This window comes from Lygodium microphyllum, unplaced genomic scaffold (genome assembly GCF_053477565.2).
Source record: "Lygodium microphyllum isolate KBCC unplaced genomic scaffold, Lygodium_microphyllum_v1.1.10 scaffold_31, whole genome shotgun sequence".
In the NCBI taxonomy this organism is placed as follows: Eukaryota; Viridiplantae; Streptophyta; class Polypodiopsida; order Schizaeales; family Lygodiaceae; genus Lygodium; species Lygodium microphyllum.
In genome coordinates this window covers 4,053,011-4,067,125 of record NW_028229514.1, presented here as the reverse complement: position 1 = coordinate 4,067,125, position 14,115 = coordinate 4,053,011, and the positions used below count along the sequence as shown (strand labels likewise).

Sequence of the window (14,115 nt, the reverse complement as noted above, 5' to 3'; positions counted from 1 at the left end):
TGCTTGTTGGCGGCCCGTTTTGTCCCTCTCCCTTCACGGCGGTCTTCGACCTGTCACGACGGCTTCGGATGTTGGGAGAGGCGCAGTAGATCAAGCCCTTCGGCTCTCACCTCCACGGCCTCTCGAAATCTGATCCTCACGACTCCCCTTCCTCCCTTCCTCAGGCTAACAATGGCATATCCTGACGGCACGTAGCATGCGGCAGCAGCCTTTCCCTCCTTTTTTTCTCATCTTTGGCCCGTCATTTAAATAGTGGAGGGGAGGGGGATCTTCCCTCCCCTGCATGTCAACACGCATGTCCCCCCCCCCCAATCGAAGCTCCACCAAGGAGCTTAGTTGCTCCTTCTATTTCCCTCCCTCTCCAGCTCATCAGTCGGCTAGAGGGATAAGGGGAAAATTTAAAAAAAAATCATTTATCCCATTTTCATATTCATTTGAGGCAGGTTCACGCGCGTGCTTTTATTAGCGAATCGGGATATTACAGAAGGGTCAAGTTTCCTTTCGAAACTCTGAAAGGGAATTAGTCACAACTCAAGGTGAGGCTGGAGTGCCAAGAATCCAATTGGCCAAAGTATCTCGGATCATAAAAGGATTCAGAAAAGGATTACATGTCTACTTGATCAAACTCAACAAGTTAGATCAAAAGCAAGAGTCTAATGAAGGACCTTCTTGGTTAAAAGAATACGCAGACATATTCCCTGAAGAGTTGACTGAACTCCCGCCTCAAAGAGAAGTGGATCATGAGATTAGGTTAGTACCAGGATCTACACCAATTGCAAAGAGACCTTATACAATGTCCATACCAGAAGCAAATGAGCTAAAGGAACAACTCAAGCAACTACTAGATCACGGCTACATCCGGCCTAGTAGTTCACCGTGGGGAGCTCCAGTACTATTCCAGAAAAAGAAAGATGGGACACTTCGACTATGTATTGATTACTGAGGGTTGAATCAATCAACAGTCAAGAACAAGTACCCTATTCCTAGAATAGATAAGCTTCTTGATCTTCTTCAGGGTGCAAAGATCTTCTCCAAGATTGATCTCAGGTCAGGCTATTATCAGATAAGGATCAAGGAAGAAGATATCCCCAAGACGGCCTTCAATACAAGATATGGACACTTCGAGTTCTTAGTTATGTCATTCGGACTTACAAATGCACTTGCCATCTTTAACAGGTTAATGCAGGATATCTTTAGGCCATATCTTGATGACTTCGTACTCGTCTTCTTCGACGACACTTTAGTCTATTCTAAACAGGAAGAAGATCATGAACCCCAACTTCGGATTGTCCTTGAGACAATGAGGGCACATAATCTATATGCTAAGATGAAGAAGTGTGCATTCTTCAAACGTCAGATTGAATATCTGGGATTCATAGTATTAGCAGAAGGAATCTCAGTGGACCCAGCCAAGGTCAGAGATGTTCTTGAGTGGCCAATACCAACATCTATCAAAGAGATACGTAGCTTTTTGGATTGATAGGATGGTATAGGATCTTCATAAAAAACTATGCTTTCATTGTAGCACCCCTGATGGACTTATTGAAAAAGAAAACTTCCATTGCATGGTCAACTCCCGAACAAAATAGCTTTGACAGATTGAAGCAAAGTTTGGTATCAACACCTTTCCTAAAACTTCCAGACCTCAATAAAGAGTTCGAGGTAGTAACTGATGCTAGCATTCTTGTCTTGGGATATGTACTTATGCAGGAAGGACATCCAGTAGCATACTCTTCAAGGAAATTGAAGAGTCATGAAAAGAATTATGCTACGCATGATCTGGGATTGCTAGCTATCATCCATGCTCTAAAGCTTTGGAGACACTACCTGTTGGGTAACAAGTTTACTCTAGTAACTGACCATAAGAGTCTCAAATGGATCTTTACCTAGAATGAGCTCAACATGAGGCAACATTGGTGGATTGAAGTGTTGGAGGAATATGACTTTGAAATCAAGTACCGACCAGGAAAAGAGAATGTAGTTGCCGATACACTTAGTCGCAAGGCATTCCTTAATTACCTAATCTTGCAAAATCCATCAATAGCCAGATCTCTAGCTACAAAAGTATCTATGCCAAACAACCCTATACTTGAGCTAGCTAGAGAGGATGCATGCCATGATCCGGCCTACCAAACAATGCTAAGGGAAATCTCTATCAAGGATCAGAATCAAAAGTTGCAGGCTAAGTATCATGATTTTTTTATCAATAGTGGACTTGTCTATTATAGGACAAGGCTGTGTATATCAGCAAGCTAGACACTTAAGTAGAAGATATTGTGGGAAGCTCATGATTCCCCTTTCTCAGGACATCCTGGCTATGCCAAGACTCTTAATGCAGTTAGGAAGAGCTACCATTGGGAGAGAACACAATATTAGTGAGTCTGGGAATCTCCCAATTCCCATTTTTTGAATACTAAAAAGGTGGCACCTGGATAACATGCCCATAAGTTTCTCAAAACCATATGATGTGACTATCATTGGAAAGCACTTGAAAAATGGAATCTATTCAGCGCAGAGCGCTCGATTTGGAGTTATAGTATTCAAGTTATGACAAATCCAAAGATTTGACCACGTGTTCCAAACTTATGGTAAATTCCCATATTCCCCAATATGGTGTTAGAGGCTTAAAGGTGACGTTCTCAAATATGTCACCGAGTGTTTGTCTTGTCAATGTATCAAAGCCGAACTTGTCAAGATGCCAGGGAAATTGCAACCGCTTGACATTCTCTGAATGAAATGGGAATTCATCACTATGGATTTTGTTGTAGGCCTACTCCAAGTTGAGGGAGGATACAACTCCATCATGGTTGTGGTTGACATGCTTACTAAGGTTGAACCTCTTATTCCAGTAAAGACAAACTATAAAGCCTCAGACATTGCAAGATTGTTTATCAAGGAGATATTCAAGATACATGGGTTACCCAGAAGAATCATTAGTGATCGTGATTCTCTCTTCACATCATACTTCTGGAAAGCTATCTTTGAAGCTATTGGGACTCAACTCTGTTTTAGCACCGCCTACCATCCCCAAACGGATGGCCAAACAGAGTGAGTAAATCAAGTCATGGAGGACATGCTTAGGGCATACTGCTGTCATGAGCCAAAGAGGTGGATTCAATACTTGCTATTAGTTGAATTTGCCTACAATGCTTCTTACTAGCAAAGCATTCAGATGACCCCTTTACAAGCATTGTATGGTCATGATTGTCAAAGTCCCCTAAACTTTTTAGATCCAACCATAAGGGTTGAAGCTTCAAGGCAGACGATGGAAGAGATGGATGACAAAATAAAGTCAATAAGACAGGACATCCAAGCAGCCAAGGATAGACAGAAGGCATACATGGATTTGAAGCGTCAAGATAGAGTCTTCAAAGAAGGAGACATGGTCTTCATTCGCGTACGCCCTAAAAAGATTTCCCCATCCTTAGGAGATTGCAAGAAGCTAAGTCCAAGGTATTGTGGACCGTACAAGATCCTCAAGTGCCTAGGACCTAATGCTTATAAACTGCAACTCTCGGAAAACCTAAAGGTTCATAATGTATTCCCAAATCAGCTTATTGAAAAAGTATGTACCTAACCCTAACCATGTACTTGATGACCAACAAGTTGTTATGCCTATTCAATGAGTCCTTGAACTAAGGCCTGATAGGATCTTAGATGTTAGGGAGAGACAATTAAGATCCAGTACCCTGAGAGAATGCCTCGTCCAGTGGAAAGATTATCCCGAAGAGGATGCCACTTGGGTAGATGAAGGCACTCTCAACCCTCAATATCCCGAGTCTATCTCAAGATGATGACATCTCGATTCCTCTAAGGGGGAGAGAAATGTAATATACCAAATCACGCTTGAACCACCTATTAAGGTTAATGGAAAAAAAAAATATTCTTCTTATCCTCCCGTCGGCGACGATCTTGCTGGAGAGGGAGAGGGATATAGAAGGGCTAGCAAGCTCCTCGCTGGAGCTTTCTTAGCCTCAATGCCATGCCGCCTGACATGTTAGGAGAGGGAGGATCCCCCTCCCCTCCCCTATTTAACCAAAGAGAGTGCGCTGTCGTGAGGGAGGACGGAGGAGGAGTTCGGGGAAGACAAGTTCTGGTGGCTACTGTGACGCTGGGCAGATGAGAGTGAGGCGGCCTTCTCACGGGAGGAAGACTAGGAGCTACTGCGACAGCGTAGATAGGCACCACCAAAGGCATTTGCCCTGCCGGGCCGAGGTCCTACGCCAGCTCTGAGGGCAGGCTCTCAATTGTACCCCCCCCTTGCCACATGCGAAAAAACTTCTAGAAGCTTCTATAAGAGCTTCGTAAGCCCCCCCTTCTTGTGCCTTTTAAAACATCCCCCCCCCCTCCCCCCCCGTATTTTAAACCCCCTATAAGCCCCCTTTCTCTTGGGAATTGGAACCCACCCCCCCCTCCGTGCTTTATAAACCTTAAGGCCCTTTTTCGTGGATATTGGAACCCCCCACGTGTTTTATTCATTGAGTCTTCCCCTTAGGCTTTAAAACCCTTTTTCTCCCCAGTTGTAACCCCCTATAAGCCCTTTTCATTGGGCATCCTAAAACCACACACCCCCCCTGTGTTTAAAGCATTATATGCCCCTTTCCATAGTTGGAACCCAACCCCCATGTTTTTAATTTTCCTTTAGTCCCTTCCTCATTGGCCTCGGAATCATTTCCCCCCTCCGTATGTAAACCCTCATAAGCCCCTTTTCTCCTAATTTGCCTAAGGGTCCTTAGACCCTTATAACCTTTACGGTTATTATTTTCCCTTGGAGCTCTCCCGCACCTTGTGTCTTTTTTACAACTTCCTATTTCCCATTCGTTCGAGTTTACAAAGACCATTAAGCCTTCTCCATGGCTTGAATGGTTCCTAGTTGTGTGAAATTTTGAAGCACCCCCTTCCAAAATTCCTACTTCAAGGACGAAGCCTTCTAAAACTACTTCCGACGGACGGTGCGGGGGAGCGATGGTGAAATTCCAAAGAGGAGTTGTAAAGTTGCTTCCACATCCGGAAGTCTACAATTGCGATGCCTCCTAAGAAATTCCAAGGCGTAGCCACTGCAAGAGGGTCGTCTCCTAGCATCCATGTGGATATCTCACCCCAAGCCCATGTTTTCCTTCCTAATTATTATTTGATATTGTTATAACTCAATTTTGCAAGGTTAATTGCTAGAAATAGGATATATTTTTGTCCTAGATGCTCACGACGAAGGGACTTAGTCGTTAATACTTTTAATGAAACATGCAAAATAAAGAAAGCATAAAAGAATTTCTAGCAAATAGCTTATGCATTGAAATGAATTATAAGATTAGATTATTATCCATTAAAATAGTATACTTCGGTGAAGCCTAGAAGTATAAACTACATCTCACACTATTAACCCATATCGCAATGAATCATCATGGAAAGTGCAAAACATGAAACGATTCTTACGATGCATCAACTCTATCAAATTATCGTTGTCAACTGCATAAATTAGCAAGAAAAAGGTTGCTTATTTAGCATGAATTTTGTTCGCAAAGAAAAGGGAAGATTAGTTGAAATTAACCTAACCTATGCCTAACCTCAAACCGATAAGTTAAGATTGAAAAATCAATTTACGCATAGTCAACGAATCATGTGGAAGTAATCTCGAAATTATCTTCTAGAGTTAACCAAATTGGCATAAAACCTAAAACACCTAAACCGCGGAGTACTCGTTTGTAATGAGTTAAATTCCAAGAAATGCCTATAATACTTGCCCACATTCACTAAATGTAGGGACAATTAATTGTAATCGTAAAGTGAACTAGGGTTTGTCCCTGAGAATCTTACAAAGATGAAACTTAGAAACCCTAGGTCTAATGATGTCGGCCTAAAGAACCTGAAACAAATTGTTTCGTGACTCCATAATCTCATAGTTCGATGCGGCACTTGCGCAACAAGTGCGAAGTCGTATGATCTTGTGATTGGATCACAAGGGGATGGTCATGTTCTCGCAATGAAGTTCACATGTCCTTATGCAAGTTATCCTGCAAGAGGATGAATAATCATCCTAATTTAGTATTCTTTCGTGAGTAAAGAAGATTGATGGGAAACTAAAGACCACCTGATAAACTGAAGTACCCAATGAACTTAAGGTTTGACCAAGTTGGGCTAATAGGGTATGATCTAACCCAGGATATAGGGGATCTTGCCAAGTTGCAAGTCATCCCGGATACAGTGCTGGTTGCATTCAAAAGGAAGGACTCATTCCTTAGCAGTTTGCCAACAAAAACGATCAATGGAAATGTTTGTGCTTGTTACAAATTCTAGAGCACTGTTTGACTTTGTTTGATCAATGAATTAAAAGATAAATGGATATCTATACTTCAAGTTGAAGGTCTGAAGGGAGAGGCAGCTTCAGTTACCCCTGATTGCCTGCCTGACCCTAGCCAAGGGGGTTGTTAACCACGCCGGGCAAGTGGACCAAACCCACCACGAGAGGTCGCTTCATTGAGCGCTACTTGGAGCAGGAGGATGCTTGGGTGCCAGGGGGGCTCTGGCCGTAAATCCCTCGCCTTCCAAGCCCTGCACAAGAGGCTAACGTGACTCGAGATTGGATCTCGAGGCTTGTATACTAGTCTACGGGCGAAAACTTGGAATAGTGATCCGTGTGGATTGCTGGATGGCATTCGGGTAGATTATGGATAAGCCTATGGTCTGGACTCTTTGTATTTCAAAGATAAATATGATAACCTGTTAATAAGGAACTTGTCTGATATTGTTTTTCTATGTCAAGTGATAAAATTACGTGAAGGAACCAGTGCCTAATGGGTTAATTAAAGAAGCTAGTTGTTACATGTCCAACTAATGTGTTAGGTAATTAAATAACTAAAACAACCCGAGGAAAGTGCAGAGGATGGGCCATAGGTCCGTCCTACGGATGGGTGGTCCCGGTTGGCCGGGAACTTTTCTCAAATCGCTATGGACAGCAGGAAGATCGTCAAAGAATACGAACAACAAAAGCGTTAGCCTAGAGTTATGATTAAACCCGATTTACACTATTTTAGGGGAACGGAATGGGACTATGCCCTATGGAAGAGAGGTTGAGCTTTAATCCCTCTCGTTTTCCATTCTCCTTGAACCAAGTACAGCGTGAATCCGCTTCGGACCTGGCGTTTTTGCATAAAGTAGTTTTCTTGGGTCCGATGCTAGTTGCTGTTTGGAAATGACTAATCAGGAAAACCCTAATTCAGGTCGATCCCAAGTGGGAACGGCCGGAATACTTCCACTACGTGGCAGACGCGGAAAGCCCTAGATCGCAAACCCCGTAATATTCCATGGGAGTGCGGGCGGAGCTTTCTAGACATCCTTTCCGATGGACTGCTAAGACGTGTCCTGGATGATACTAGTGGACACGTTATATGTCTCTTCCTAGCATCTAAGATCATTTCAGGCCTTAGTTCAAGGACTCCTTAACTAGGCATTACAACTTATTGGTCATCAAGTACATGGTTAGGATTAGGTACATACTTCTTCAATAGGCTGATATGGAATACATTATGAACCTTTAGGTTGTCTGGGAGTTGTAGTCTATAAGCATTAGGTCCTAGGCACTTGAGGATCTTGTATGGTCCACAATACCTTGGACTTAGCTTCCTCCAATCTCCTAAGGATAGAGAACTCTTCTTTGGACATATGCGAATGAAGGCCATGTCTCCTTCCTCGAAGATTCTATCTTGACGCTTCAAATCCGTGTATGCCTTCTGTCTATCCTTGGTGGCTTGGATGTCTTGTCTTATTGACTTTATTTGGTCATCCATCTCTTCCAACATCTGCCTTGAAGCTTCAACCCTCAGAGTTGGATTTGAGAAGTTTAGGGGACTTCGACAGTCATGACCATACAATGCTTGGAAAGGGGTCATCTGAATGCTTTGTTGGTAAGAAGCATTGTAGGCAAATTCAACAAAGGCAAGTATTGAATCCACCTTTTTGGTTCACGACAACAGTGTGCCCTAAGCATATCCTCGATAACTTGATTGACTCGCTCTATTTGACCATCGGTTTGGGGATGGTAAGCTGTGCTAAAATAGAGTTGAGTCCCAATGGTCTCAAAGATAGATCTTTAGAAATGTGATGTGAAGAGAGAATCATGATCACTAATGATTCTTTTCGGTAGCCCATGTAGCTTGAATATCTCCTTGATAAATAACCTTGTAATGCCTTAGGCTTTATAGTTTATCTTTATTGGAATAAGGTGTGCAACCTTAGTCAGCATGTCAACCACAACCATAATGGAGTTGTATCCTCCCTGAACTTGGGGTAGGCCAACAACAAAGTCCATACTAATGAATTCCCATTTCATTTGGGGAATGTCAAGTGGTTGCAACTTCCCTGGCATCTTGACATTTTCGGCTTTGATACGTTGACAAGACAGACACTCAGTGATATATTTGAGAACGCCACCTTTAAGCCTCTCCCAATAGTAGCTCTTCCTAAATGCATTGAGAGTCTTGGCATATCCAAGATGTCCTAAGAAAGGGGAATCATGAGCTTCCCACAATATCTTCTGCTTAAGTGACCGGCTTGCCGGTATACATAGCCTCGTTCTATAGTAGACAAGTCCACTATTGATAGAGAATTCATGATACTTAGCCTATAGCTTTTGGTCCTGGTCCTTGATAGGGATCTCCCTTAGCATCTTTTGATAGGCTGGATCATGGCATGCTTCCTCTCTAGCTAGCTCAAGTATTGAGTTTTTTGGAATGGACGCTTTTGTGGCTAGAGATCTAGCTGTTGATGGATTTTGCAAGATTAATGAGTTAAGGAATGCCTTGTGACTAAGTGCATCAGCAAATAAATTCTCCTTTCTTGGTCGATATTTGATTTCAAAGTCATATTTTCCAACACTTCAATCCACCGACGTTGCCTCATGTTGAGCTCGTTCTGGGTAAAGATCCACTTGAGACTTTTATGATCAGTCACTAGTGTAAAGTTGTTACCCAACAGGTAGTGTCTCCAAAGCATTAGAGCATGGTTGACAGCTAATAGTTCTAGATCATGGGTAGCATAATTCTTCTCATGGCTCTTCAGTCTCCTTGAAGTGTATGCTACAAGATGACCTTCCTACATGAGCATACAACCTAATGCAAGAATGCTAGCATCAGTTACTACCTCGAATTCCTTACTGAGGTCCGGAAGTTTTAGGATAGGTGTTGATACCAAACTTTGCTTCAATCTATCAAAGCTAGTTTGTTCGGCAATTGACCATGCAATGGATGTTTGCTTCTTTAGTAAGTCCGTCAGAGGTGCTGCAATCAAGGTATAGTTTTTGATGAAGACCCTATACCATCCTGTCAATCCAAGAAAACTTTTTATTTCTTTGACAGTTGTTGGTATAGGCCATTCTAGCACATCACTGACTTTGGTTGGGTCCACTGAGATTCGTTCCGCTGATACGATGAATCCCAGATATTCAATTTGACGCTTGAAGAATGCACACTTCTTCATCTTAGCATACAACTTATGTGCCCTCATTGTCTCAAGGACAATCCAAAGTTGGGGTTCATGATCTTCTTCTTGTTTAGAATAGACTAAAGTGTCATCAAAGAAGATGAGTATGAAGTCATCAAGATATAGCCTAAAGACATCCTGCATTAACGTGTTGAAGGTGACAGGCGCATTCGTAAGCCCGAATGGCATAACTAAAAACTCAAAGTGCCCATATCTTGTGTTGAATGCTGTTTTTGGAATATCTTCATCCTTGATCCTTATCTGATAGTAACCAGACCTGAGATCAATCTTGGAGAAGATCTTCGCACCTTGAAGATGATCAAGAATCTCATCTATCCTAGGAATAGGATACTTGTTCTTGACAATTGATTGATTCAACCCTCTGTAATCAATACACAGTCGAAGCGTTTCATCTTTCTTTTTCTGGAACAGTACTGGAGCTCCCCATGGTGAAATGCTAGGATGGATGTAGCCCTGATCTAGCAGTTGCTTGAGTTGTTCCTTTAGCTCAATTGCTTCCGGTATGGGCATTCTATAGGGTCTTTTTGCAATTGGCGTAGCTCCTAGCACTAGCTTGATCTCATGGTCCATTTCTCTTTGAGGTGGAAGTTCTGTTAACTCTTCAAGAAATACGTCCGTGTATTCCTTTAGCCATGAAGGTCCTACACTAAACTCCTACTTCTGATCTAACTTGTTGAGCTTAATCAAGTAGACAGGTAGTCCTTTTCTGACTCCCTTTATAATGCGAGATGCCTTGGCCAATTGAATTTTTGGCACTCCAGTCTCACCTTGAGTTGTGACTAAATCCGCTTCAGAGTTCTCAAAGGAAATTTGACCATTTCCACAATGAATGTGGGCGTCATTAGGTTTAAGCCAATCCATTCCAAGTAGATACTCATGGATACCTAAATTCATGACTCTGAATTTGACCAAAGTTGTATTTCCTCCCAGAAAGAATTCCACCTTAGCAGTTTGCCTGGTACAAGTGACCTCATGACCATTTGCCAATTCCACAAGCAAGATAGGTGCTTCTACTGTGGCTATTCCTAATATTTTTGCACAAGCTAGTGAGATAAAAGAATCTGTACTGCCACAATCAATCAAGGTCTTGAAACCTTTACCTTGATAGTGGGACGATGTCGGAATCACCGAGAACTGGCGATTCGGCCCTTTCTTGTGAAGAGAGGCATGGACTGTCGCCCTTTCAAACTCCGCTTCCATGGTCACATTTTCTTCTTCTTTGCACATTTGCCTATTGGCAACGCAGGTGGTTCTTCCTCTACCTCGGGTAGTGGTTCCCTGGCCACGGCGAGTTCCTTGGAAAGGTGCTTGGTGATGTCCTTCTCCAAGCTTGGGACATTGCCTCTTGAAATGAACGACTTGTTGCAGTGGAAACAATGGAGGTTTCGGCCATTTCTTTGAGTAGGAATAAAGTTATTGACATTATTAGTCCTTGCTTCCTTTCTTTGTCCTTGATTCTGACCTTGAACTCTCTTCATTTGAGGCCTAAATGTTTCTCTGTTCGGGTCATTATAAGACCAAGTTTTGTTACCTCTTGGTCTAGCCTGCACCTCCTGAATTATAGGGGCAGCTCGAATGAGTGCATCCTGAAGATCTGATGGGCGTATAGATTCGAGACAGGTATTCACTGGTGGATTTAAACTAGCACAAAATTTTGACACCTGCTGCGTCATGTCCATCTATGGCCCATACTTAAGAAGTGAGATGAATTTAGAATAGTATGCGTCAAGAGTGAGTCCCAGCTATTTTAGCTCGTAGAACTCATTTATTTTCTATGTGCAATATGTAGGTGGTAAGTATCTTCCCTGCAGGGCTTTCTTTAGCTTCTCCCAGGTAACAGATCCTTCCGCGATCCCTTGATCTCTGCACCATTGCTTCCACCAAAGCCTGGCTTCGCAAGTGAGCTTTAGCTTGGCGAGCATAGCCTGGTTGGCAGGTGCAGTATCGACTGCTTCAAAGTAATCCTCCATGGATTCAATCCAAATTTCGGCATGTGCTTGGACGGACCTGCCTTTCCCATCAAATTCGGGCGACTTAATTTGCTTGAAAAGAAACTTCTTCTCCTGGATTACAACAGTACTTGATGTAGGAGGCAAACTGGGAAACTGTGCCTGGGGTTATGCCTGTATAAAGGTTTCTTAACGTTATTACTCGTTAATCGCTATGATTTATATTTCATCTCCATATCAGCTCTCAACCAAGCAATCTAACCACTTAATTTCTTATCAATTCTCATGAACAAAACAGACATTGATAAAAAGAAGTCTTATTGCATTTATATGGGCATAGCCCTTTCGAAATACAACATTTCCTTTGCATCATAGGGCAAATGTTTACATTTAGTTTAGGGAGAATAATGTTGTATTACATTTATCTACGAGAACTGGATAATAGTATGGTTTCGGGTCATGGATCTTCAGGAATCGATAAGTCATTGGAAGATCAGGGTATCATTTCCTTTGGAACCCATTATTCTCATAGCGCCCCAACACTTTGATCCTGTCGGTGGGAATTACATGGGTCACTTCCTCATAAAACATATGAGTTTAACTCAACCCTCCGACCTCGAGTATGTAAAGTTGAGTTTACGTTGTCGAAGGGTTTACGAAAGCATAGTCGCGTCTTCAGAAGACCTTGATATATATCAAGATGGAAGATCAAGCAAATAAATAATCAAGACGAAAATGATGCCTGTATTACAATTTTTGGTTCAAGTACAAGTATCAAGACGGATCAACCAAAAGAATCAATCCTCGCAAGAAACCACTTTATGTTATAAATCAGAATACAAGAGCTTCAGATATGTCATCCAGTTGTCAAGAGAATATCTTCAAAATAAACTCTTCTTCAACCGGAAATAGAAAGCATTGCTTGCTGCACAACCTACTTCTCACAGAACAGCACCTTCATAGAGCACAATTTCTTGTCATGGACCAGAGAAATTTTGCTATTATGATCACGTCAATTTGCATGGGTCAAAATCTGTTTTTCCAAAAACTAAAAGGTTACAAGAAAGGAGCTTGCACAAGCAGATGGCCAGTCTTTGCCCACCCCTTGTTTAAGCTTTGTATATTATATAGAAACAGTCTTTGCATATGATTGCAACCTGAACCACTTCTGACATCAGTAATTTGCATGGTTTTAAAAAAAACATGACTTTAGGGGTGTCACGGCTTGTACAGATGCTTCAGATATTGAAAAGAACCACTTCACAACTCCGGTTTGTTGTCCAAATCAACTCCTTAGATTATGACGTGTCCGTTAGCTCCATCACGAAACCAGTCCTAAACCATGCTAGAATAGTGTTTTCTGCAAGCACGTCTTGATCATACAAAACTCGTATTATTTCAGGAAACAACTTCATCAGTTTTGCATCCTCGTAACAGTAAGTCTGGATTGTATATATGAGCTCCAACTCAAGCTTCCCAGTAGTAGTGAAGGAACCAATCAACTTTCCCCAGGTTTTGACCTGTCTCAAAGCTAGATTTATATTTTGCTGTTGATTTCTCCCGGACCACTGAATTGCATCCATAAGAGCCTCCCACACAGTTCGTACCACATCTATGTCTGGCAAACTAGCTTCTTTGCAGCGCTGCTTGACGGACTCAATCAATTCAGTCATGTCAGCATTTTCTGAAATCTGATCAGTCAAATGTGTCTTCAGTTCCTCAAGAGGAGCCGTAGCGTCGTGCTGGCCATGGATTCTTCCTCGTTGTCCTTCGTCAGCTCTTTCTTCGGTTTCAACACGGTCTTCAGAGTCCACGCCTTCATCGTCTTCATCATGCTCAGTATGATGTTGTTTTATCGCTTAGCCCTATCGCCACAAACTTGTCGATGTTGGTGGACAGTGAGACGGTTGGTCCTGGTGTCATATGTGCCTGACTGTCACTCTGATCTTCTCCTCCTTGACACCTTTCTGCCGTCGCTTCGCCGTCATCTCTGTTTCATCAGCAGTCTTCTAGTCTTCCTTCTTTTTCTTTGTCCCCTTCGTCTTCCCACCAATCCTCTTCCAGGCGCGCAGTCGGAGAAGGTGAGGCTTTAATCATAGAAGTTGTAATTCTGGACTAAAGAGCTCGCCTCGCCTTTTTCAGCTCAATCATCGTCGTTTGTCTTCCTTCAACTCCATCGTCCGTCTCCTTCACTCTGAATGCAGAGCTCGCCCTCCCAGACCAGAAAATCGCACCTTCTCTTTCTCAGACCAGATGATCCTTACCTCCTTCCCCTTCACGCCTATTTTCTTCCGCCTCTCACCCCCCCAAAATACCTCCTTTTTTCAAAATAGCTCCCCTTCTTCCCTTCATTCGTATCCTCTGTTCTCCTTTTTTCCCTCTCCCTTGTCTATTTTCTTTCCTCCTTTTTCTATTTTCCCTCTCTCTCCCGATTCAAAAAGCTCCTCTTTTCAAAAATAAATCAAAAGCTTTTCTTTTTCCAGCATGATCCACATCTTCTTTAACCATTCAAAATCCCCTCTTTAGCCTTTGTAACTCCCATATTATTATTCTTGGTTCAATTTTAAACCATCTATTCTAGAGCTTGTAGGAGTTTTAGCTTCTTCCTTCTCCTCCGATGTGTGTGTAGTCACATATGCATGCACCTGTGTGTGCTCATGACCATGGCCAC

The 14,115-nt window shown here is 42.5% G+C and overlaps 1 protein-coding gene across 1 annotated transcript; it reads right to left on the bottom strand.

Moving 5' to 3' along the window:
- Positions 1–12,742: 12,742 nt before the first annotated feature.
- On the bottom strand, positions 12,743–13,432 carry LOC148009267 (uncharacterized). Its single transcript, XM_087673520.1, has 2 exons — positions 13,408–13,432; positions 12,743–13,269 (listed from the first exon to the last, which is right to left on the bottom strand). Exons 1-2 carry the CDS (start codon positions 13,430–13,432, stop codon positions 12,743–12,745), a joined length of 552 nt encoding a protein of 183 aa, XP_087529646.1.
- Positions 13,433–14,115: the final 683 nt, after the last annotated feature.